Below are 25,279 nucleotides of genomic sequence, written 5' to 3'. Positions count from 1 at the left end.
TCTTCAGTGAGCAGTTTCCATTTTGAGAAGCTGATTCTGAAAGGCCTATAAAATACAAATTCATGTTTGCCACTATCTCTTTGTTGGATTCAAAAAGTTTTCCAGTCAGAAATTTTTGTACATAAGGTGGAAGTGCGATGTTGACTACAAAACACATTAGGGAAGCAGGTTCACTGCCCTAAAAAAAGAAGAATTCTTTTTTGTGTGCTCCATGAGAAGAATGCCTTTAGCACTGCAGAAAACACTGGCTGTAGCCTTTGAAGTGGGTGAAACTGACTTCACATTCATCAGTGCTGATCGCGACATGTTCCGCCCTCAGCAGTGCTGATTTGTTTCTCATTTGAGGTGCTCCACCCACATTTTATTCGTGGTAGAAAATTGCCACACTAAATCAGTTTGATTATTTTTGCAGCAGTCAAAACACAGACGAGGAAGACATTACTCACTGACTTTGAACTTTCAGTTTCAAGTACGCTACAAGCTTAGCTACAACAACTCTGTTTAGTTTAGCAAAATCACTCCACACAATTTTTACTCTTCTAATATGATGTGATGATGATACTTTCATTATAAGGCCTTGCAGAGAAAAAGAACTCTCAGAATTTTTAAATTTTCTTGATTATATTAATTCTAATACAAAGTTCATTTCAGAAAAGGGGAAGGAAGGTCAGATTCATTTTTGAATCCACATGTACTTGGAAAAAAGACAGAACTTCAGGGCACAAGGTCTACAGAAAGGCCTCTTGCATGGATAGATACCTTCACAAAAATTCCAATCACCATCTGAAGCAGAAAAGGGGAGTGATCAAAACATTGGTGAACTAGACTAAAACAATCTGTAAACCACAGTAGTTGGAGGTTGAGTTCCATCTTTTAAGAACTGCTTTCAGAAGAAACAGATACTCTACCAAAGAAATATAAGGGGCATTACATCCTAAAAGGTTTAGCACTTGTAATGAAAAAGAACCAAGTAAACAGACGGTTTTCCCTCAACCTGTAAAAACAGTCACAGCTCGCAATGGCCGAGTACTCAGTAATGTAGTATTGATACAGTGTTTAAATCCATAAGGAAGGTGAGAAAATATTCAAACACTGCGTAGGATATACACCCACCATTTGCCACATTAGGAGCACACAAATTCAATTGCACATGCAGTCCAGTGCACATAGCAAATGCGAATAGAAGTACCGATACCTGCCTCAAGATAAACAAGGGTAATTGTCATCCAGGGAACATGTATAAATTGGCCATAGCAGATCGTGCACCATTGTCAAGGAACCATCGAATTTGTTTCTCCGATACTACAGTTTAATAAAGATCCAATCATTAGTATAAAAGGGTGCAGAGAGAGGCCATAGAATTTGAAAAGCACAAAAATAACTTTAATAGAAAAGAAAGTCTGAAATTAGAGAAGTTGTGTGCCTCAGTGTTAAATAGCACAAACAGTGACAACTCTTCTCCACTACGAGCTATGTAAACACACACTGCCTCAACTCGAGCGTCTGGTGACATCACAAACCAATGTTTGCTTGGAAATGTACAGGGTCTCTCAAAAGAAAGTTTATATTTGAAGAGCGCTCTGCATACGTGCAACAAATCGGAGGGGGCTGAGAGGTACATTCATCGCTCACTTCACCTTTACAAATTCAGTGAATATGGAGTGCCTCTCAGGAGCGGACAGCATGTTCTGTGTGCAAGAATTTTACAGAAATGGTGATTCAGTGACTTTAGCACGGAGAAAATTTTTGCAGTGATCGTGGATTGCATAATGTAAATGATGTTCCAAGTGTTCCCCTCATCCGGAAATGGATAAAAACATTTGAGGAGACCAGTTCAACAGTGGCCAGACTGAAACTCAGGTGGTCAAGGTCATAAAGAACGGATGAATCCATGGAGAGTGTAAATCAGTCTCTTCGTGACAATCCTAATCTCTCCATTCGTAACCACACAAGTTCTTTAAATGTGCACAGATAATCACTGCACCAAATTATGCAAAATGACCTTGAACTGCACTCTTGAAAAATGCAACTGGTGCACGAATTAAAGTCTCAGGACGCTAGACACAGGCTGCAGTTAATTAATGACATGACTGAGTGCGCTACAATTAACATCATCTTTTTTCTGACAAGGCTCACTTTCACATGAACAGTCACACCAGTAAGCAAAATTCCTACTAGTGGAGTGCAAACAGAAACATATGAAACCCTCTTCATTTTCCAACAGTTGCTGTAAGGGCTGCAATGTTGGCCCAAGGAATAATTGGCCTGTGTTTTTTCGGGGATGAGAGCGATCGTGCAGTTACAGTGAATTCAGAACATTATGTGACAAAGTTAAATGACTTTTTGGTGCCTGAATTGCAACAATTTTCTGGTTATTACCAAAGAACATGGTTTTAGCAAGACAGAGCCACAGCACACACATCCAATGTGGCTATACTGTGAGTTAGTGAGATTTTTCCCAGCCAAATTGATCACCGTGTAGCCTGACACGAACTGGTTGCCATGCAATCCAGATCTGATGCCAATGGATTTTTTTTATGATGTGAAGTCAAATCTAAAGTATATGTCAATAACCCAACTTCTCTGGTGTAAATGAAAGAAAATATCCGTAGCGAAGGTGCAGCCATCGCTTTGTCTACATACTGAGCAGTTGTGCAAAATTATGTTCCTCATTTAAATGAGTGCCACAGGTGTGCTGGATTGCATTTAAATGACTTTATTTTTGAGAACTGAATTCCTAAATTGTATATTTCAGTTATAAATAAAGATTTTGTTTATAGACTTCAACCTCTATTTTATTATGAGACATCATACATCTTATACAAACTTTATTTTGAGAGACACAGTTCATGTATATCTACATGATTACTCTACAGTTCACAGTTAAGTGCCTGGTAGATGGTTTATCAAACAAACTTCGAGCTATTTCTCCATCATTTTGCTCTCTAACAAAGAGTGGGAACAATGAGCACTTAAATTTTTCCGAGAGAGCTCTGATTTCTCTTACTTTGTTGTGATGATCATTTCTCACAATGCAGCTGGGCACCAACAAAACATTTTTGAATTTGTGGGGTAGAGTTAGTGATTGAAATTTTGTGTAAAGATCTCGCCACAGAAAAAAAAAAAGCCTTTGCCTTAACAATTATCACCCGAATTCGTGTACGATGTATGTGACACTCTCTCATAATTTGTAATATTACAAAACAAGCTGCCCTTAATTGAACTTTTTCAATCTCTTCTTCAATTCTATTTGTAAGGATAACATACCCACAGCAATACTCCAGCAGGGGATGGACAAGTGAAGTGTAGGTGGGCATTTTAGTACACCCGTTGCATCTTCTAAGTGTCCTGCCAATAAATCACAGTTTTTGATTTGTTTTCTGCACAACATTATCTACGTGACCATTCCAATTTAAGTTATTTGTAATTGTAATCCCTAAGTATTTAGGTGAATTAACAGCCTTTAGTTTTGTGTGATTACCATGTAAACAAAGTTTAGCACATTCCTGTTTGTACTCAAGTGGATTACATGACACTTTTCATCGTTTACAATTGGCAATTTATGAAGCACAAACATACCTTGCCTGAAGCATTTTCCAACTGGTTGGCTTGCTGAGCTCAATTGAGTTTACAAGTGTTTTCGGATTTTCTGAATTGATATTGACTGTGATGATGTCTTCGGCACTGGAAGGCAAAAGATAAGTCCTGCTGTCCATAAAACTAAAAACACCAAGGATGGTTTAACTCTCCTTTTTATTTCTTCTTCCATCCATCCAGTGGCTGCCATAGAAGGGTTGAAGAGGAAGGAAGAAGGGTGCAGGTAAAGGACTGGAGAGGTCTAGGAAAAGGGGTAGATTTTGGGAAAGTCACCCAGAATTGCAGGTCAGGAGAGACTTAGTGTATGGGATGAGAAGGAAAGACTGATTGTTGGGGACTGCATCGGACAAGATTTGAAAACCTGAGAGCTTAAAGATGGAAGACAGGCTAATATTAAAGACAGAGATTACTACTAAAACATTGTGCATGAGTTAATAAGAGGAAAAGCAAAGTGCATTGTACATAACAGAGGTGGGAGGGGGGCAATGAAAAATAGATGGTAAAGACAATGAAAAATGTAGAAAACTAAAATGGAGTGAAGCAAAAAGTAGTTATAGTGAAGAAATTTTTAGACGGAAGAAATTAGCGAAAATTAAGGCCAGGTGGGCGGAGAGAACCAAGGACATATTGTAGTTAATTTACGTTAATTTCTTCCTTCTCAGCATTTCTTCACTGTAACTACTTTTTGCTTCACTCCATTTTAGTTTTCTACATTTTTCATTGTCTTACCCATCTATTTTTCATTGCCCCCCCCCCCCCCCCCCCCCCTCCCACTGCTGTTACATACAATGCACTTAGCTTATCACTCTTATTAACTCGTGCACAATGTTTTAGTGTAATCTCTGTCTTGAATAAAACCTGTCTTCCACCTTTAAGCTCTGAGGTTCTCAAATCTCATCCAGTGCAGTTCCCAACAATCACCCCTTTAACTAGACCTCTCCAGTATTTTACCTGCACCCTTCTTCCTCCCCCCTTGAACCCTTCTACCTGAAGTAGGAGCCACTGGCTCCAAAAACTTGCCAATTACAACGGTCTTTTATGTGTGTGTTCTGCCACTGCTTGGTGAATAGATTTTTTTTATCTGTTCAGTTAAATTATTCTGTCAACGATTGATTGCATGTGTGTGTGTGTGTGTGTGTGTGTGTGTGTGTGTGTGTGTGTGTGTGTGTGTAAATAAACTGTACTAATTAAGAATGAAATATTGGGAGCATAAATTAAAGTTGTGTGAAGTACTTTTGATAAATGAAACAGTTCTGAAAAGACACATATCTGAACATTTAGCTGGGCAAACTATAAGAGACAGTCAAGTGAAAACAAGACAGATGGATAAAAAGAAGATAACTTTTTATTATTTCAAAAGTAAACATCATAACTATTAGTACCTTTACCTGACTGTGAGACAAGACAGTCAATACCTTCATGGAAAAATGTTTGCAATTGCCTATGGTATTACAGCTGTATATAGGCACGCATCTCTTCATCTGAAGCAAATTGACTGCCTCGAATGTCTTTCTCGAGGGTTCCAAAAATATGGATATTTCCTGGGGAGTGATTGGGACTGTATGGAGGATGTGTAAGCACTTCTCAGAAAAACTTCTGCAGCATAGTCAAAACAACATTGAGAACATGTAAGTGGGATGCAGAAGGTTTGCTGGGATGCCCTCACACATTCTCCATACAGTCTCGATCTCTCCCCACCCAAGTTCCATGTTTATGGAGTCCTGAATAAAGATATTCACACCAGTCAATTTATTTCTAAGGAAGTGGTACATGCCTGAGTACAATCGTGGTTCTCTAGGCAACCGAAACATTTTTCCACAAAGGCATTGAATGTCTTGTCTCACAGAGAGGTAAAGGTATTAACAGTTTGGCGATTACTTTTGAAGTAATACACTGTTTGTTTACTTTTATCTTTATCTGTCTTATTTCATTTGACTACCCCTTACAAATGAAAGTGGCACACTCAGAAGTATAGCCACGGATGAACTTTGAGTTCAGTAGTTTTAGCACAACAGCAGTGTTCATTGCATACAGTTTACCTTCTGGCCACGTTCCGCATCCACCGCCCTCTCAGCCACCGCGTCGCACTTGTTGCCGGCGAGAACTTTCACCACATCCGGGGATGCATTCTGCAGACAAAGAGAGTACAGAAACAAACTTGCATGCATTTACAATGAGAATGGCTATGCAGTGGAGTAATGCCTTGAAGAACTTTACCTACACTCATAAGCAGTGGAGTAATGCCTTGCAGAACTTTACCTACACTTATAAGCCTAAACATAATGATTACTGTGCACCTCAAGACTGAATACACAGTGGCACAGCAAACATGAGATGTGGCAATGAAAGTATACGAGTGCAAGTGATACAAATGTGGGATCATTCTAGCGACGATACAGACCGCAAACGGGGAAATACATTGACATAAGTGAAACAATGGAAAATCCAGGATGGAATGTAACAATATTATGAAAAGGAAAGTTGCTACTCACCAGAGTAGCGGAGATGCTGAGTCACAATAGGCATAACAAACACACAGTTCCCAATAGAGCTTTCAGCCATTAAGGCCTTCATCAACAATAGACGACACACACACACACACACACACACACACACACACACACACACACACACACACACACACGACTGAAATCTCAGGCAACTGAAACCACACTGTGAGCAGCAGCACCGGTGCATGATGGGAGTGGCAACTGGGTGGGAGTAAGGAGGAGGCTGGGGTGGGGAGTGGGAGGGATAGTACGGTGGGGATGGCGGGCAATGAAGTGCTGTAGGTTAGGTGGAGGGCAGGGGAGAGGTGGGGAGATGGGAGGGGGGGGGGGGGGAGTAGCGGAAAATTAGGGAAGAAAAAAGACTGGATGTGATGGTGGAATGACGGCTGTGTAGTGCTGGAATGAGAACAGAGGAGGGACTGGATGGGTAAGGACAGTGACTAATGAAGGTTGAGGCAAGGAGGGTTAGAGGAATGTAGGATATATTGCAGGGAAAGTTCCCACCTGCACAATTCAGTAAAGCTAGTGTTGGTGGGAAGAATCAATATGGAACAGACTGTGAAGCAATCATTAAAATCAAGAATGTCATATTTGGCAGAGTGCTCAGCAACAGGTTGGTCCAGCTCTTACTTGGCCACAGTTTGTCAGTGGCCATTCATGTCATGCGCACATAGAATGCAGCACTGTGGCTGCAGCTCAGCTTGTAGACCACATGACTGGTTTCACAGGTAGCCCTGCCTTTGATGGGATAGGTGATGTTAGGGACCAGACTGGAGTAGGTGGTGGTGGGAGGATGTATGGGACAGGTCTTGCTTCTAGGTCTATTACAGAGGTATGAGCCATGAGGTAATGGGTTGGGAGCAGGGGTTGTGTAAGGATGGACGACTATGTTGTGTAGGTTTGGTGGATGGTGGAATACCACTGTGGGAGGGGTGGGAAGGACAGTGGGCAGGACGTTTCTCATTTCAGGGCACGATGAGAGGTAGTCGAAACACTGGAAGAGAAAGTAATTCAGTTGCTCCAGTCCTGGGTGGTACTAGGTTACGAGGGGAATGCTCCTCTGTGGCCGGACTGTGGGACTTTGGGAGGTGGTAGGAGACTGGAAATATATGGCACGGGAGATTTTTTTTTGTACAAGCTTGGGAGGATAATTACAGTCTGTGAAGGCTTCAGTGAGAGTCTGGGTATATTTCAAGAGGGACCACTTGTCACTGCAGGTGTGATGACCACAGGCTGTACGGAAGAGACGTCTTGGTATGGAAGGGGTGGCAGTTGTCGAAGTAGAGGTATTGCTGGTGGTTAGTAGGTTTGATCTGGATGGATCTGTGCTGTATGGTGAGTAGCAACTTTCCTTTTCATAATACTGACGTAAGTGACTCTGATAAAGGGCATGTCATTACGGCCCAGTAGCTGCAAATGAGCACCTCAGAAATGACAAAGCTGGTCGGCTGTTTGTGTGCTGCTGTCTTGAGTATCTAAGGAAACTGGTGGACCAGTGGTGAGACCGTGACTAGGGGATGAGCGTCAGACATCCACGCCTCTCCACGGCACATGTAGGTTAGATTAGATTAGATTAGATTAGTTCTCGTTCCATAGATCCGTGCTGAGGAGATCCTCGTGGATGTGGAACATGTAATTTTTTGTTTTAAGCTAAAATAACAATACTAATAGTATGAATATATACAATACATCATTTGTTTCTATTAAAAAATTCGTCAGTGGAGTAGAAGGAGTTGGCCACTAGTAAGTCTTTCAGGCTCCTTTTAAACTGATCTTTATTTGTAACTAAATTTTTTATGTTTACTGGCAAATTATTACTGTAATGTAGGATAAGTGGCAATCTGTGGCAGATCAGATGACAGAGTACAGTGCCACAGCAGGCGCAAGCGTTTCAGAGCTCACCATTCACTGCACACTGTCAAGCATGAAGCTCCACAGCAAGTGACCTCTGCATGTTCCCGCATCGATGCGATGACGTTGTCAATTGAGATTGCTGCGGATACTGAGTCACTGCTGTTGGACCAGTAGAGATGACTCACTCGATCTGACGAATCGTGTTTCACATTGCACCAGACTGACGGTCATGCCGAGATACGCTTTCATCCAGGCAAGTTCGAAACATGCACCGTCTCACTGACACAGGCTGGTGGAGGCAATATTGTGCTATTGGAAACATTGACATGGGCTTCTGTGGAACTTGTGGTAGCAATTGCAGCAACCAGAAATCTGTGGAATACGTGAAAATTATTGCTGGTCACCTGCATCCCTTGACACTCTATGTCATCCCCAATGGCAATGGCATTTTCCAGCAGGATAATAGCCTTTGTCTGAAGTCCATAATCTTACTACAGTGGTTTCAGGAGTATGACAGTGAATTGGGGTGGAAGTCCTGGGCACAAAATTCACCTGGTAACAACCTGAAGGAACACGGGGGACGTTATGGGGGTGCCAGTTCAGCATTCACAAACCACTGGCCCGCAGTTTACAAGAAATGAATGGGCTGTGCATAGAAGTCTGGTGCCACATACCTCCAGAAACATACTTAGGACTTGTCGAATCCATGCCACGCAGAAACACCACTGTATTATGTGCCAAAGGTGGAGTGACATGCCATTGACTAGCTGACTGTTAATGCCTCATCATCAGAGTTATGTCTCATCATCAGAGTATACAGTATGTCATGGATAGGCTCCAAATACAACTGTCAGCACATGCGAACACAACAGAAGAGTGCACGGTGAAATAACTTGATGACTGAGGAGTACAGTGGAGTCTGCTCTCTTCTCAGAGCTTCAGTACTGCAGCACTATTTCAATGAACGACTACCCTTGGAGCAGGCCACTACATCTACACAAATACTCTGCAAGCCACCGTTCAGTAGAATGTGTGTAGTGTACCAGTATAATCTTCGAACTCAATGTGCTCTGCTGTAGGGTGTTCAACTCAAAGAACGGCTATCAATAAGGCTCTACACCAAAGAGCCAAGACATGATGACTAAGGTTCTTGTTTAGTCAATAAGTCCTCAGTAGGTTTCTGCAGGTGTGTGGCACCATACGAAATCGCATCAGTCATGGAATTCCTGTAAATTAAGGGCCGACCGATTATGGGAGCAGAGCTGGTCTTCAGTACCGTCACAGATGTCTTCTGCCAGGGTCACATCGGGCGGTTTTGGTAGTCGAGACATCAACTTGTGTTCCCTATCATGCTCCACAACCTCTACAGTGCGATTCTGGCCTCTCCACAGGGGCACTTATCCCGCTGAAAGATGCCACCACAATCGGGGGGACACATCGAGCATGAAGGAATGAAAGTGGTCCGCAATAATTTTCACGAAGTGCGTAGTTGTCATGGTGCCATCGTTTACTACAAAATATTCAGTGGAAGTACAGGTTATAATGAATCCAATCCTATCAGAACTTTTGTTCAGTTACTGAACTTTTCGATACCATGCAAATTTCGTTACATAAATTATATAAATCTTATCAGTGGATGTTGACAGAGATTTCTGACTGTCAAATAAAATCTCTACTTTTACTATGATATATGATGAGGTATCGATCTCAAGCATGGAAAACTAGCAGTCACAACTTTAAAAGTATATAATCTCAAAACACGGGGTGCACTCAGCCCTTGTGAGGCAAACTGAGAGGAGCTACTTGACTGAGAAGTAGCGGCTCCGGTCTCGTAAACTGACATACGGCCGAGAGGGCGGTGTGCTGACCACGTGCCCCTCCATATACGCATCCAGTGACGCCTATGGGTGAGGATGACACGGCGGCCAGTCGGTACCGTTGGGCCTTCATGACCTGTTCTGGGGGAGTTTGGTTTTTTTTTTTAATATGAAAAGAAGTCTACATTATATACAATAACTTTTATTCTTCTGTCAAATAAAACTATATGGTTCCAGACAACTTTTCAAGTCTGTAAAATGTATGATGTAATTACACAGACTGAAGTGACAAAATTTGTACCAAGACCAGGATTCGAACCCGTGTCTTCTGCTCACTAGGCAGATGCACTAACCAAACGGCGCCCTGGCACAGCGACTTTGCACAACTGCACAATCTATCCTAGAAAGCTCCCCTTCTAGATCCAAATTTCCATTCCCAGATTCGAATCCCAGCCTTCGCACAAATTTTCATTCGGCACTTCGGTCTGCATATACAGGGCGAATCACCTAAAACCTGCGCAAATATTCTGGAAATGGGAGGTGTTACTGACGTGCGGTTTTCACAGAATGGATTGGTAGTCAGGGGCTCGTGTTGTTAGCCAATAAACAACTGGTATAATACTTAGAAAGTGAATTTTGTGTGCAAGCATAGGCTCTTTAAATGGAACAAAGTAGGGTAACCTGGACTGTTGTGGTGTTTGTTGCACAATCAGATGATGGCTCTGAGCACTATGGGACTTAACTTCTGAGGTCACCAGTCCCCTAGAACTTAGAACAACTTAAACCTAACTAACCCAAGGACATCACACACATCCATGCCCGAGGCAGGATTCGAACCTGCGACCGTAGCGGTCGCGCGGTTCCAGACTGTAGCGCCTAGAACCGCTTGGCCACTTTGGCCGGCTGTTGCACAATCCTAGTGCGAGTGGTTTGTGATGTATTGTACACGACTGGCCATTAAAATTGCTACACCAAGAAGAAATGCAGATGATAAACGGGTATTCATTGGACAAATATGTTATACTAGAACTGACATGTGATTACATTTTCACGCAATTTGGGTGCATAGATCCTGAGAAATCAGTACCCACAACAACCACCTCTGGCCATAATAACGGCCTTCATACGCCTGGGCATTGAGTCAAACAGAGCTTGGATGGCGTGTACAGGTGCAGCTGCCCATGCAGTTTCAACACGATACCACAGTTCATCAGGAGTAGTGACTGGCGTATTGTGACGAGCCAGTTGCTCTGCCACCATTGACCAGACGTTTTCAATTGGTGAGAGATCTGGAGAATGTGCTGGCCAGGGCAGCAGTCGAACACATTCTGTATCCATAAAGGCCCATACAGGACCTGCAACATGCGGCCGTGCATGATCCTGATGAAATGTAGGGTTTCGCAGGGATTGAATGAAGGGTAGAGCCACGGGTCGTAACACATCTGAAATGTAACGTCCACTGTTAAAGTGCCGTCAATGCGAACAAGAGGTGACCGAGACGTGTAACCAATGGCACCCTGTACCATCACGCTGGGTGATACGCCAGTATGGCGATGACGAATACACGCTTCCAATGTGCGTTCACCGTGATGTCGCTAAGCACGGATGCGACCATCATGATGCTGTAAACAGAACCTGGATTCATCCGAAAAAATGATGTTTTGCCATTCGTGCACCCAGGTTCGTCGTTTAGTACTCCATCGCAGGCACTCCTGTCTGTAATGCAGCGTAAAGGGTAACCGCACCCACGGTCTCCGAGGTGATAGTCCAAGCTGCTGCAAATGTCGTCTAACTGTTCGTGCAAATGGTTGTTGTCTTGCAAACGTCCCCATCTGTTGACTCAGGGATCGAGACGTGGCTGCACGATCCGTTAAAGCCATGCAGATAAGATGCCTGTCATCTCGACTGCTAGTGATACGAGGCCGTTGGCATCCAGCACGGCGTTCCGTATTACCCTCCTGAACCCACCGATTCCATATTCTGTTAACAGTCATTGGATCTCGACCAACGTGAGCAGCAGTGTCGCGATACGATAAACCGCAATCCCGATAGGTTACAATCCGATCTTCATCAACGTCGGAAACGTGATGGTACGCATTTCTCCTCCTTACACAAGGCATCACAACAATGTTTCACTAGGCTATGCCGGTCAACTGATGTTTGTGTATGAGAAATCGGTTGGAAACTTTCCTCATGTCAGCACGTTGTATGTGTCGCCACCAGCGCCAACCTTGTGTGAATGATTTTAAAAGCTAATCATTTGCATCTTCTCCTGTTGGTTAAATTTCGCGTCTGTAGCACGCCATCTTCGTGGTGTAGCAATTTTAATGGCCAATAGTGTATTTTGAAAAGTGGTAGCACACACTAAAGAACAAGTGCATTCACTAGTGATATGGATCTGACCATTAAAGAGACAACTGATCTCACAGGTTGTGTTGAAAACGATCAAGATTCCAGTCTGGTAAGGAATGACTGCTGCACACGTGCTAGCTTTTCAGTAGCGATGTCTGGACAGTCCGCAGTAATACGTCGTCGCAAATCATTGGGTGTAGTTGGTATATCCTTGTAGACAACGTCTTTCAGCTTCCCGCCTTTGCGTCCAACCCAATGTTTGGTAACAATTGTTGAAGATATTCTGTAATAATTTATGCACTATGGGTTGGACAGCCATCATGCTGGTACCATGGGCTGCTCCTCGTCTACAAAGGAACGTCTTCTAGCACCTGTGGCAGATGGTTTGATAGCAGGCTGCAACACTTTTACGATTTCAGTGTTACGTTCATGAAAAACAGGCCTATAAGCTGACCGTTAACTATACCACACCACACGTTTATACTCCATGGACAATGAAGTTCCACCTGACAAAGCCAATGGGGATTGTCAACAGACCAAGAATGCACGTTTTGACGATTTATGTGGCCCTGATTGGTAAATGTAGCTTCATTGTTAACAAGATACATGATCCATTTGGAGTAGGTTGGTTGGTTTGGGGAAGGAGACCAGACAGCGTGGTCATCGGTCTCATCGGATTAGGGAAGGATGGGGAAGGAAGTCGGCCGTGCCCTTTCAGAGGAACCATCCCGGCATTTGCCTGGAGTGATTTAGGGAAATCACGGAAAACCTAAATCAGGATGGCCGGACGCGGGATTGAACCGTCGTCCTTCCATTTGGAGTATCATGTCTTAATGTCCATGTACAGAAGTTAATATGATTTCACAATTACTTCCATGATGGAGAGAGTTGTGATAGGGGTGGAACCCATGTCGATGGAAAACGCGTAGGACACTTGCCTGACTCATGCCACTTCCTCTTGTGATTGCACGGGAGCTAATGTGCGGATCAACTGCAACAGCAGCAAGAACATTAATTTCCTCCCTCTTCTGCCATCACTTGTTTCCTTTTGTTATGTTGTCTAGGTGTTACAGTACTACATTGACGTAACTTGTTGAAGAGATTGATAAATAATGACTGAGATGTTTGACGTCTTTTGTGATATCTTGCCACAGACACCGCACATGAACGAACTGCATTATTTCTACATTCTCTAAACACTATGAGAATATCGACTTTTCCTGCAGTCACGACCTACTCTTTGTACTGTCAACTACTAACTGACTAGCAAGTCGCGATGCACTGTATGCAATCATAACAATGTCATACCTAGCAACTACGCAGGCTGAATGTCACAAATAAGTGTCAGTGGGGGAACTTTTAAAAACACAATACCTAGTCAACTACTTCCACTAGAATCCTGCAACATAAACTACTGACAGTCAATTTACACTATTTTCAGTTCCCTTTAAAAAACTATATGTTTGCACAAAAAAAGCACTGCAGGGTAAAGTAGCCAGTAAGTACACTGCACAGGTTGTTATGCTACTCCCATTTCTTCAAGAGAAAGGTGGTGTGCTTTTTCAGCAGGACAATGCACGACCATGTACGGCTGCTGCAATGGAACGTGCTCTTCGTGGTGCGCAACAAGTGCCCTGGTCGGCAGGATCATCACACCTCTCGCCAACTGAACACATACAGGACACAGACGAGTGGAAACTTATTCGTTCTCCAGAGCCCGCAAGGACTGTTACCGAACTGCAAGAGAAGGTCAAAATGCTTGGGACAATTTACTGCAGGATGCCAGTCAGCAACTTAATGATCATTTGCATGCAAGAACACATGCTTTCATTGCCTGCAGAAGGGCATACACTCTGTATTGATGCGACTGTTGGCACCCTTTACTGTGGAATGTGTTTCATTCAGTCTGAATTTTCTATCGTATACTCGTACAATGGTGAATTACCTATCACACCACTTATTAATCAAATGATCTCATAAGAGTGTTTCTTTTTCTCCGGCATTGTACAACTTTTTTTTTCGCTAACAGCTTTTAATTATCTCAGGAATGGTCTCAAATAGAAATGAATTGTCTCTTCTCTTAATACAGGGTGACACAGAAAAACGGGAACAATTCCACACTACAATAAAATTAGAAGTGATGACGGAAAGAAATTGCATCCATAGTAATTGAAACCTTACAACTTTGCCATTTACGAAACACTGATTGCATTTTTCATTTTTTTAAAAATTACAACCTTTAGATGGCGTCCTCATGTACGAATACATTAGTGAAATCTGCTGTTGAGATTCCTCATTGACCGCTGCAACACTCAGCTGGGATACTGTGAATTGTGTCCCGAATTCTCTGTTTTAACTCATCCAGGTTTCTTGGTCGAGTCGTGTAGACTTTGATATTATAGTAGGCCCACAAGAAAAAAATCACAAACGGATAAATCTGGCGATCTAGGAGGCCAGGGAATGTTACCGAATCGTGAGATCACACGGTTGCCGACCAATTCTCGCACATATGCCATTGATTGCCGTGCAGTGTGTGACGTCATTCCGTCCTGTTGAAACCAGGCTTCTCGAACGTCTGGAAAGTTGTTCAATGTAGGTGTAACAAAAGTTCGTAACATCTCCATGTAATGATCGGCATTGACATTTACTGTGTTTCCCTGTTCATTTCCGAAAAAATACGGTCCGATAATCCCATGTGACGAAACACCACATCATACTGTCACTTGACTAGTGTGTAAAGAGCGCTCATTAGGATTTGTGTTTACCCAATGACGGTAGTTCTGCTTATTTACATAACCTGTCAGATGAAAATGTGCCTCATCTGACATCCACAACTTGTTTAGAAACTCATCGTCATTGTTTATTTTTCTTACCATTTCTTGACAGAATCCTAATTGTAACCGGTAATTGTTGTCCTTCAGTTGTTGCATCATCTGTAGATTGTACGGATGAAATTTTAAATCAAGATGAAGAATTCTGCGAAAACTCTCCCAGGACATCCCAATCACTGCTGTTCGTTTACGAATTGAACACCGTGGGCTCAGTAAGACAGACTCGCGTACATCATCAATGTTCGCTGGAGAACGCACACTTCTTGGCCGTCCTGTTGATTTCTTCTTGAGGGCACATCGAGTCTCTTCAAAGTTATTAATCCAACATTTTCTCGCGTGCTTAAAAGGAACGGTATCATAACATCCTAGATTATAAAAAACGTCAAAATACCCTCTGTGCCACTACCAGACTGTCATTGTTTTTATAAAACATTTTTATGGCTTACGCGCGCTGTTGTCCGTTCCACTGAGCCATGATTACTGAAATGGCTGACTGTTTAGTCGCTAACGGTCACGAACCCGCAGTGCTGCCATCTGCCCATGGCTGCCACTACTCATTTCAAACATTCCCATTACTCTGTGTCACCCTGTATTTAGCAGTAGAATAAAATTTAGACATTTGTTTCTGTTACAGAGTGATGTCCATGCAGGAGTTATTTTTGTTGTGGATTGGCAGAAGAGCCAACCCGTATGAATAGAGGAAGCCGAAAGGCACGCGTTTAGCTCACGCAGGCTGGCGTGAGGTCTGGAACAGGACAAGGATATTAGAACTTAGAAAAAAAGGAGGTAACTGGTGGAATACTTAACTGTAACCCATTAATGCTGAACGTAGCTCTTGTCTGTACATTATTTACAATATCAATAGCAACTGATAATGGCGCCTTGCTAGGTCGTAGCAAATGACGTAGCTGAAGGCTATGCTAACTATCCTCTCGGCAAATGAGAGCGTATTTTGTCAGTGAACCATCGCTAGCAAAGTCGGCTGTACAACTGGGGCGAGTGGTCGGAAGTCTCTCTAGACCTGCCGTGTGGCGGCGCTCGGTCCGCAATCACTGATAGTGGCGACACGCGGGTCCGACGTATACTAACGGACCGCGGCCGATTTAAAGGCTACCACCTAGCAAGTGTGGTGTCTGGCGGTGACACCACAATTTTAAAAGAAGGAAAACAATCCTCTTGCATGATCACTAGATTCAGATCTCTTTTTCACAGTCTTATCAAAAACCCAACGGAAGATAACATACGTCTGTGGGAGGGGGGGAGAGACAAATGACGTGTCGCTCGTGTGGAGAAACGTTTCCTTTACCGGTCCTGGGTTTCTACATCTACATGGATACTCCGCGAATCACACTTAAGTGCCTGGCAGAGGGTTCATCGAACCACCTTCACAATTTTATATTAATCCAATCTCGTATAGTGCACTTAATGAACACCTATACCTTTCCGTACGAGCTCAGTTCCCTTATTTTATCGTGGTGATCGTTTCGCTCTATGTAGGTCGGTGTCAACAAAATATTTTCGCATTCGGAGGAGAAAGTTGGTGATTGGAATTTCGTGAGAAGATTCCATCGCAACGAAAAACGCCTTTCTTTTAATGATTTCCAGCCCAAATCCTGTATCATTTCTGTGACACTCTCTCCCCTATTTTGCGATAATACAAAATGTGGTGTCACCGCCAGACACCACACTTGCTAGGTGGTAGCTTTAAATCGGCCGCGGTCCATTAGTACATGTCGGACCCGCGTGTCGCCACTTTCAGTGATAGCAGACCGAGCGCCACCACACGGCAGGTCTAGAGAGACTTACCAGCACTCGCCCCAGTTGTACAACAGACTTAGCTAGCGATGCACACTGACGAAGCCTCGCTCATTTGCAGAGCAGATAGTTAGAATAGCCTTCAGATAAGTCAATGGCTCCGACCTAGCAAGGCGCCATTAGCCTTACACAGCTTGTATCTAAAGAGTCTCACTTATATCATCAAGAACGATGTATACAACAAGGATGGATTAAAGTTAAGTATTCCAGAAGCTACGTACTTTTCTTTATAGCATTCATTACGTAACCTGTTTCAGACCTCACGCCCATCTGCGTGAGCTTAGCGCGTGCCTTTCGGCTACTTCCGAGTGGCGTGGCTGTCTTGTTACGCCAAAACACAAAACATGCTGCCTTTCTTTGAACATTTTCGATGTACTCCGTCAGTCCTATCTGGTAAGTATCCCACACCATGCAGCAGCATTCTAAAAGAGGACAGACAAGCATAGTGTAGGCAGTCTCCTTAGTAGGTCTGTTACATTTTCTGTGTGTCCTGCCAATAAAACGCAGTCTTTGCCTAGCCTTCCCGAAACATTTTCTATGTGTTCCTTCCAATTTAAGTTGTTCGTAACTGTAATACCTAGGTATTTTGTTGAATTTACGGCTTTCAGATTAGACTGATTTATCACGTAACCGAAGTTTAACGAGTTCCTTTTAGCACTCATGTGGATGATCTCACACTTTTCGTTGTTTATGGTCAACTGCCACTTTTCGCACCATTCAAATATCCTTTCTAAATCGTTTTTCATTTTGTTTTGACCTTGTGATGACTTTATTAGTCGATAAACTACAGCGCCATCTGCAAACAACCGAAGACGGCTGCTCAGATTGTCTCCCAAATCGTTTATATAGATAAGGAACAGCAAAGGGCCTATAAAACACTACCTTGGGGAACGCCTGAAATCACTTCTGTTTTACTCGATGAGTTTCCGTCAGTTACTACGAACTGTGACCTCTCTGACAGGAAATTGCAAATCCAGTCACATAACTGAGACGATATTCCATAAGCACGCAATTTTTCTATGAGCCGCTTGTGTGATGCAGTGTCAAAAGCCTTCCGGAAATCCAGGAATACGGAATAGATCTGAAATCCCTTTGAGAGGTGGCATGAGCCCCTCTCATATTTCTGTCTTACTCTGAGTAATTCCATTTTCCTCTTTAATTGCATGCGGTGAAAAGTTGTTATCAAATTTCTCTTCTTCGGGAAGGCTTTCCTTGCCATTGCCAGTCTACATTTTATATCCTCTCCACTTCGACCATCATCAGTTATTTTGCTCCCCAAATAGCAAAACTCCTTTACTACTTTAAGTGTCTCATTTCCTAATGTAATTCCATTAGCATCACCCGACTTAATTCGACTACATTCCATTATCCTCGTTTTGCTTTTGTTGACGTTCATCTTATATCCTCCTTTCAAGACACTGTCAATTCCGTTCAGATGACAGAATTACAATGTCATCGGCGAACCTCAAAGTTTTTATTTCTTCTCCATGGAATTTAATACCTACTCCGAAGTTTTCCTTTGTTTCCTTCACTGCTTGCTCAATATACAGATTGAATAACATTGGGGAGAGGCTACAACCCTGTCTCACTCCCTTCCCAACCACTGCTTCCCTTTGATATCCCTCGACTCTTATAACTGCCATGTGGTTTCTGTACAAATTGTAAACAGCTTTTCGCTCCCTGTATTTTACCCCTGCCACCTTCAGAATTTGAAAGAGAGTATTCCAGTCAACATTGTCAAAAGCTTTCTCTAATTTCCACAAATGCTAGAAACGTAGGTTTGCCTTTCCTTAATCTAGCAGGAGCCAAAGTCTTTTCTACTCCACTTGCAGGGTCGATTACAGTCAGTTCGCGTTTCTTCTTAATCGACGTGCAACAGAAAAAGTCGGAGTTAGAAAAGGGGGGGCTTAGAGCATAATTTCCATATGAAGATTCTAGAAGAATTTAGTCTTAAATACACTTCTAGCCCCGGCACCTCACAGCCTGTCAATAGCACTCAGCACTTCATGTGAATAAAGAGCTAGTTTTGTTTCACAGGAACGATGTTTTCTAAACCCATGTTGACTGTGTGTCAATAGACCGTTTCCTTCGAGGTAATTCATAATGTTCGAACACAATATATGTTCTAAAATCCTGCTGCATATCGACGGTAACGATACGGGTCTGTAATTTAGTGGATTACTCCTACCACCTTTCTTGAATATTGGTGTGACCTGTGCAACTTTCTAGTCTTTGGGTTCGGATCTGGATTTGGGAAACATGTGCAAGACTGAAACTTCCTGGCAGATTAAAACTGTGTGCCGGATCGAGACTCGAACTCGGGACCTTTGCCTTTCGCGGGAGAGTTTCATATCAGCGCACACTCCGCTGCAGAGTGAAAATCTCATTCCGCAAACATCCCCCAGGCTGTGGCTAAGCCATGTCTCCGTAATATCCTATCTTTCAGGAGTGTTAGTTCAGCAAGGTTTGCAGGAGAGCTTCTGTAAAGTTTGGAAGGTAGGAGACGAGATACTGGCAGAAGTAAAGCTGTGAGGACGGGTCGTGAGTCGTGCTTGGGTAGCTCAGTTGGTAGAGCACATGCCCGCGAAAGGCAAAGGTCCCGAGTTCGAGTCTCGGTCCGGCACACAGTTTTAATCTGCCAGGAAGTTTCGTATCAGCGCACACTCCGCTGCAGAGTGAAAATCTCACTCTGATGTGCAAGACTGCCTCACCTCCTGTATGTTTCGCAGCCAGTACGACAGGTGGTTGAAGGACTCCATGCTGGTGACGTCATACATGAGGAGGATGCCCATGGCGCCGCGGTAGTAGGCCGTCGTCAGAGTACGGAACCGCTCCTGGCCCGCAGTGTCCCTGTAACACAGCCAAGCAGTTGCAAGTCAGCAGTCGTCCAGAAAAACTCTACCCAAATGCAACATCTTTACAGTCAAGACTTGCTGCAGCGGCTGGAACCGAAGCGCCAACAGCAGGGCCATATTTACACAGCAGACCACCTGAAAAAAATCTGAAACGTAAAACCGTCATTGTTTTAAAACTGTTACCGTACTAAAAGACGTAGACATTGGTGAAAAATCAGCATAAAGGCAGGATTCATATGAAAGTAATATACACTACTGGCAATTAAAATTGCTAGACCACGAAGATGACGTGCTACAGACGTGAAATTTAACAAAAAGGAAGAAGATGCTGTGTATGCACATGATTAGCTTTTCACAGCATTCACACAAGGTTGGCGCCGGTGGCGACACATACAACGTGCTGCCATGATGAAAGTTTCCAACCGATTTCTCGTACACAAACAACTGATCAGCGTTGCCTGGTGAAACGTTGTTGTGATGCCTCGTGTACGGAGAAGAAATGCGTACCATCACGTTTCCGACTTTGATAAAGGTCGGATTGTAGCCTATCGCGATTGCAGTTCATCGTATCGTGACATTGCTGCTCGCGTTGGTCGAGATCCGATAACTGTTAGCAGAATATGGAATCGGTGGGTTCAGGAGGGTAATACGGAACGCCGTGCTGGATCCCAACGGCCTCGTATCAGTAGCAGTCGAGATGACAGGCATCTTATCCGCACGGCTGTAACGGATCGTGCAGCCACGTCTCGATCCCTGAGTCAACAGATGGAGACGTTTGCAAGACAACAACTATCTGCACGAACAGTTCGACGACATTTGAAGCAGCACGGACTATCAGCTCGGAGACCGTGACTGCGGTTACCCTTGACGCTGCATCACAGACAGGAGCGCCTGCGATGGTGTACTAAACGACGAACCTGGGTGCACGAATGGCAAAACGTCATTTTTTCGGATGAATCCAGGTTCTGTTTACAGCATCATGATGGTCGCATCCATGTTTGGCGCCATCGCGGTGAACGCACATTAGAAGCGTGTATTCGTCATCGTCATACTGGGGTATCACCTGGCGTGATGGTATGGGGTGCCACTGGTTACACGTCTCGGTTACCTCTTGTTCGCATTGACAGCACTTTGAAAAGTGGACGTTACATTTCAGATGTGTTACGACCCGTGGCTCTACCCTTCATTCCATCCCTGCGAAACCCTGCATTTCAGCAGGATAATGCACGACCGCATGTTGCAGGTCCGGTACGGGCCTTTCTGGATACAGAAAATGTTCGCCTGCTGCCCTGGCGAGCACATTCTCCAAATCTCTCACCAATTGAAAACGTCTGGTCAATGGTGGCCGACCAACTGGCTGGTCACAATACGCCAGTCACCACTCTCGATGAACTGTGGTATCGTGTTGAAGCTGCATGGGCGGCTGTACCTGTACACGCCATCCAAGCTCTGTTTGACCTAATGCTCAGGCGTACAACGGCGTTATTACGGCCAGAGGTGGTTGTTCTGGGTACTGATTTCTCACGATTTATACACCCAAATTGCGTGAAAATGTAATCACATGTCAGTTCTAGTATATTTGTCCAATGAATACCCGTTTCTCATCTGCATTTCTTCTTGGTGTAGCAATTTTAATGGCGAGTAGTGTACAATGTTAGAAGCATACATGTACCGAATTTATTCTGAAGATGTAGATACATACAAGACAGAAACATTCGTGACCGAATTACACTGAAGCGCCAAAGAACATGGTATAGGCATGTATATTCAAATACAGAGATATGTAAACAGGCAAAATACGGCGATGCGATAGGCAGCGCCTATATAAGACAAGTGTCTGGCGCAGTGTTACAGTCGGCGCAAGAGCGATGGGACACAGCATCTCCGAAGTAGCTATGAAGTGGGGATTTTCCCGTACGACTGTTTCACGAGTGTATCGTGAATATTAGGAATTCGGTAAAACAACAAATCTCCGACGTCGCTGCGGCCGGAAAAAGATCTTGCGAGAAAGGGACCAAGCCGGCCGCGGTGGTCTAGCGGTTCTAGGCGCTCAGTCAGGAACCGCGCGACTGCTACGGTCGCAGGTTCGAATCCTGCCTCGGGCATCGATGTGTGTGATGTCCTTAGGTTAGTTAGGTTTAAGTACTTCTAAGTTCTAGGGGACTTATGACCACAGATGTTGAGACCCATAGTGCTCAGAGCCATTTCAACCATTTGATCCAAAGGGACCAATAACGACTGAGGATAATTGTGTAATGCGACAGACGTGGAATCTTTCCGCAAATTGCTGCAGATTTCCATGCTGGGCCATCAACAAGTGTCAGCGTGTGAACCATTCAACGAAACATCATCGGTATGGGTTTTTGGAGGCGAAGGGCCACTCGTGTACCCTTGATGACAGCACGACACAAAGCTTTACACCTTGATTGGGCCCGCCAACACCGATGTTGGACCGTTGATGACTGGGAACACGTTGCCTGGTTGGACGAGTCTCGTATCAAATTCTATCGGGTGGATGGACGTTTTCGGGTATGAAGACAGCCTCACGAACCCATGTGTGTCAGCAGGGAACTGTTCAGGCTGGTGGAGGCTCTGTAATGGTGGGGGGCTTGTGCAGCTGGAGTGATATGGGACCCCTGACACGTACGTAAGCAGCCTGTTTGATCATCTGCATCCATTCGTTCCACTGTGCATTCCAACGGACTTGGGCAATTCCAGCAGGACAATGCTACAGAATTGCTACAGAGTGGTTCCAGGAACTCTCTTTAGATTTTAAACACTTCCGCTGGCCACCGGACTCCCCAGACATGAACATTGTTGAGCATAACTGGGGTGTCTTTCAACGTGCTGTTTAGAAGAGATGTCCATTCCCAGGTACTCTTACGGATTTATGGAGAGCCCTGCGGTATTCATGGTGTCAGTTCCCTCCAGCACTACTTCAGACATTAGTCGAGTCCACGCCACATCATGTTGTAAGTAGGGTGTACAGCGAATTTAAGAAAAAGGATTCCTTGAGTTTTCCAAGTCCATTTTTATTTTTTTCCATGGTCTTGTTGTGATTAGTCCCTAATAAACTTGTCTGTATATAGGAACATAATGGGGGCTTTAGTACTAGTTGAATGAAGAAAACCCTTGAAATAAAAGTGTTTTATTTTAACAAAAAAAGAAACATACCAGTGTTTGACAAAATAATTCAACTGTCAAAAGTAATATGGACAAAAAGTTACAAGATGAGAACAGGTTTCAAATGAAATAAAACATTATTATTAAAACATTTCCATCATAAAGAAATACGAGGGCAGTTCAATTGGTAATGCACCACATTTTTTTTCTCGGCCAATTTTGGTTGAAAAAACCGGAAAATTCTTGTGGAATATTTTCAAACATTCCCACTTCGTCTCGTATAGTTTCATTGACTTCCGACAGGTGGCAGCGCTGTACGGAGCTGTTAAAATGGCGTCTGTAACGGATGTGCGTTGCAAACAACGGGCAGTGATCGAGTTTCTTTTGGCGGAAAACCAGGGCATCTCAGATATTCATAGGCGCTTGCAGAATGTCTACAGTGATCTGGCAGTGGACAAAAGCACGGTGAGTCGTTGGGCAAAGCGTGTGTCATCATCGCCGCAAGGTCAAGCAAGACTGTCTGATCTCCCGCGTGCGGGCCGGCCGTGCACAGCTGTGACTCCTGCAATGGCGGAGCGTGCGAACACACTCGTTCGAGATGATCGACGGATCACCATCAAACAACTCAGTGCTCAACTTGACATCTCTGTTGGTAGTGCTGTCACAATTGTTCACCAGTTGGGATATTCAAAGGTTTGTTCCCACTGGGTCCCTTGTTGTCTAACCGAACACCATAAAGAGCAAAGGAGAACCATCTGTGCGGAATTGCTTGCTCGTCATGTGGCTGAGGGTGACAATTTCTTGTCAAAGATTGTTACAGGCGATGAAACATGGGTTCATCACTTCGAACCTGAAACAAAACGGCAATCAATGGAGTGGCGCCACACCCACTCCCCTACCAAGAAAAAGTTTAAAGCCATACCCTCAGCCGGTAAAGTCATGGTTACAGTCTTCTGGGACGCTGAAGGGGTTATTCTGTTCGATGTCCTTCCCCATGGTCAAACGATCAACTCTGAAGTGTATTGTGCTACTCTTCAGAAATTGAAGAAACGACTTCAGCGTGTTCGTAGGCACAAAAATCTGAACGAACTTCTCCTTCTTCATGACAACGCAAGACCTCACACAAGTCTTCACACCCGAGAGGAGCTCACAAAACTTCAGTGGACTGTTCTTCCTCATGCACCCTACAGCCCCGATCTCGCACCGTCGGATTTCCATATGTTTGGCCCAATGAAGGACGTAATCCGTGGGAGGCACTATGCGGATAATGAAGAAGTTATTGATGCAGTACGACGTTGGTTCCGACATCGACCAGTGGAATGGTACTGTGCAGGCATACAGGCCCTCATTTCAAGGTGGCGTAAGGCCGTAGCATTGAATGGAGATTGCGTTGAAAAATAGTGTTGTGTAGCTAAAAGATTGGGGAATAGCCTGGTGTATTTCAATGCTGAATAAAACAACCCCTGTTTCAGAAAAAAAAATATGTTGCATTACTTATTGAACTGCCCTCGTAGATGTTGGTAGCACACATGGGGTATAAAAAAAGCATTATCTGCTTCAGTATAAATTATACTTTTCACGAGCAACTCTAGAAATAAAATTCACATACAATTTTAACACAATAATTATTGAAAAATGGTAACATTTGTTTGGTATTGACACAAATGTGAACACTAATTCAAATCACGGACAAGCATTTTTAATGATATAACTTCTTGTTTGATCTGAGCAATCCCTCTATCAGTACTTTCTAAATGTTTAGTTTTTTTTTTTTTCTTTTGTAGCTCTCTTAACTTTTCGTTAATATCTTTGCTCTTTCTCTCATTTTCTTCTGAGGACTTTTCAGCTGCCCTCTCCTCCGCTAGTGCTTCACTGCATCTACAATGTGCATTTCGAAAGATCTGGATTAATTGTTTCGTGATGGGTACGGATCGAACACCACCAGCAACCTTGGCTGCATCATTAACAGTATTAAGGGCTATGAGAGACGGTTCGGTCAAATTTTCGACAAGAACGGAGGAGTTGTCAGAAAAACCTCTTTCAAGACTGGCCTTGCCATGGAAGAGTATGCAAGCAAGCTTGACAAATTTCTTCAAATTTTCGTATCCCTTATTATCCTCAATGATCATCATCCAGAATTTATCAGTTCGATCACGATTTGCATCAAATTCTTTCAGCATTTCAAAATGGCTCTGAGCACTATGGGAGTTAACTTCTGAGGTCATCAGTCCCCTAGAACTTAGAACTACTTAAACCTAACTAACCTAAGGACATCACACACATCCACGCCCGAGACAGGATTCGAACCCGCGATCGTAGTGGTCACGCGGTTCCTGATTTCAGGATTTCCTTTGTGGTCCTAGTCTCTAAAAGATTCTGGAATTCCCTAGCAATGGAATCAGCCTCATGACCGCCAAAGCAATTTAAGTCTGTCAGAGTTGTTAATGCTACACTTAGACATCTCTGCGCAAGGTCAGAGTTAATGGCCACTTCTGGGTCCAAACATGTGACGCCCTTCGTGAAGG

The 25,279-nt window shown here is 43.7% G+C and overlaps 1 protein-coding gene across 1 annotated transcript in view; it reads right to left on the bottom strand.

Annotated features, from left to right (window-relative positions):
* Positions 1–25,279, bottom strand: part of LOC124718677 (ras-related protein Rab-8A) — a 254,876-nt gene that overhangs the window by 25,128 nt on the left and 204,469 nt on the right. The window contains exons 3-4 of the mRNA XM_047244302.1: positions 19,488–19,626; positions 5,637–5,726 (exon numbers count right to left, since the gene is read on the bottom strand). Coding sequence (XP_047100258.1) covers positions 5,637–5,726; positions 19,488–19,626 — 229 coding nt within the window. The remainder of the gene's footprint in view (positions 1–5,636; positions 5,727–19,487; positions 19,627–25,279) is intronic.

The sequence above is a fragment of the Schistocerca piceifrons genome, chromosome 10 (assembly GCF_021461385.2).
Source record: "Schistocerca piceifrons isolate TAMUIC-IGC-003096 chromosome 10, iqSchPice1.1, whole genome shotgun sequence".
Classification (NCBI taxonomy): domain Eukaryota; kingdom Metazoa; phylum Arthropoda; class Insecta; order Orthoptera; family Acrididae; genus Schistocerca; species Schistocerca piceifrons.
Note: the sequence above shows the minus strand (reverse complement) of the source record. Positions and strands in the feature narration are given on the sequence as shown.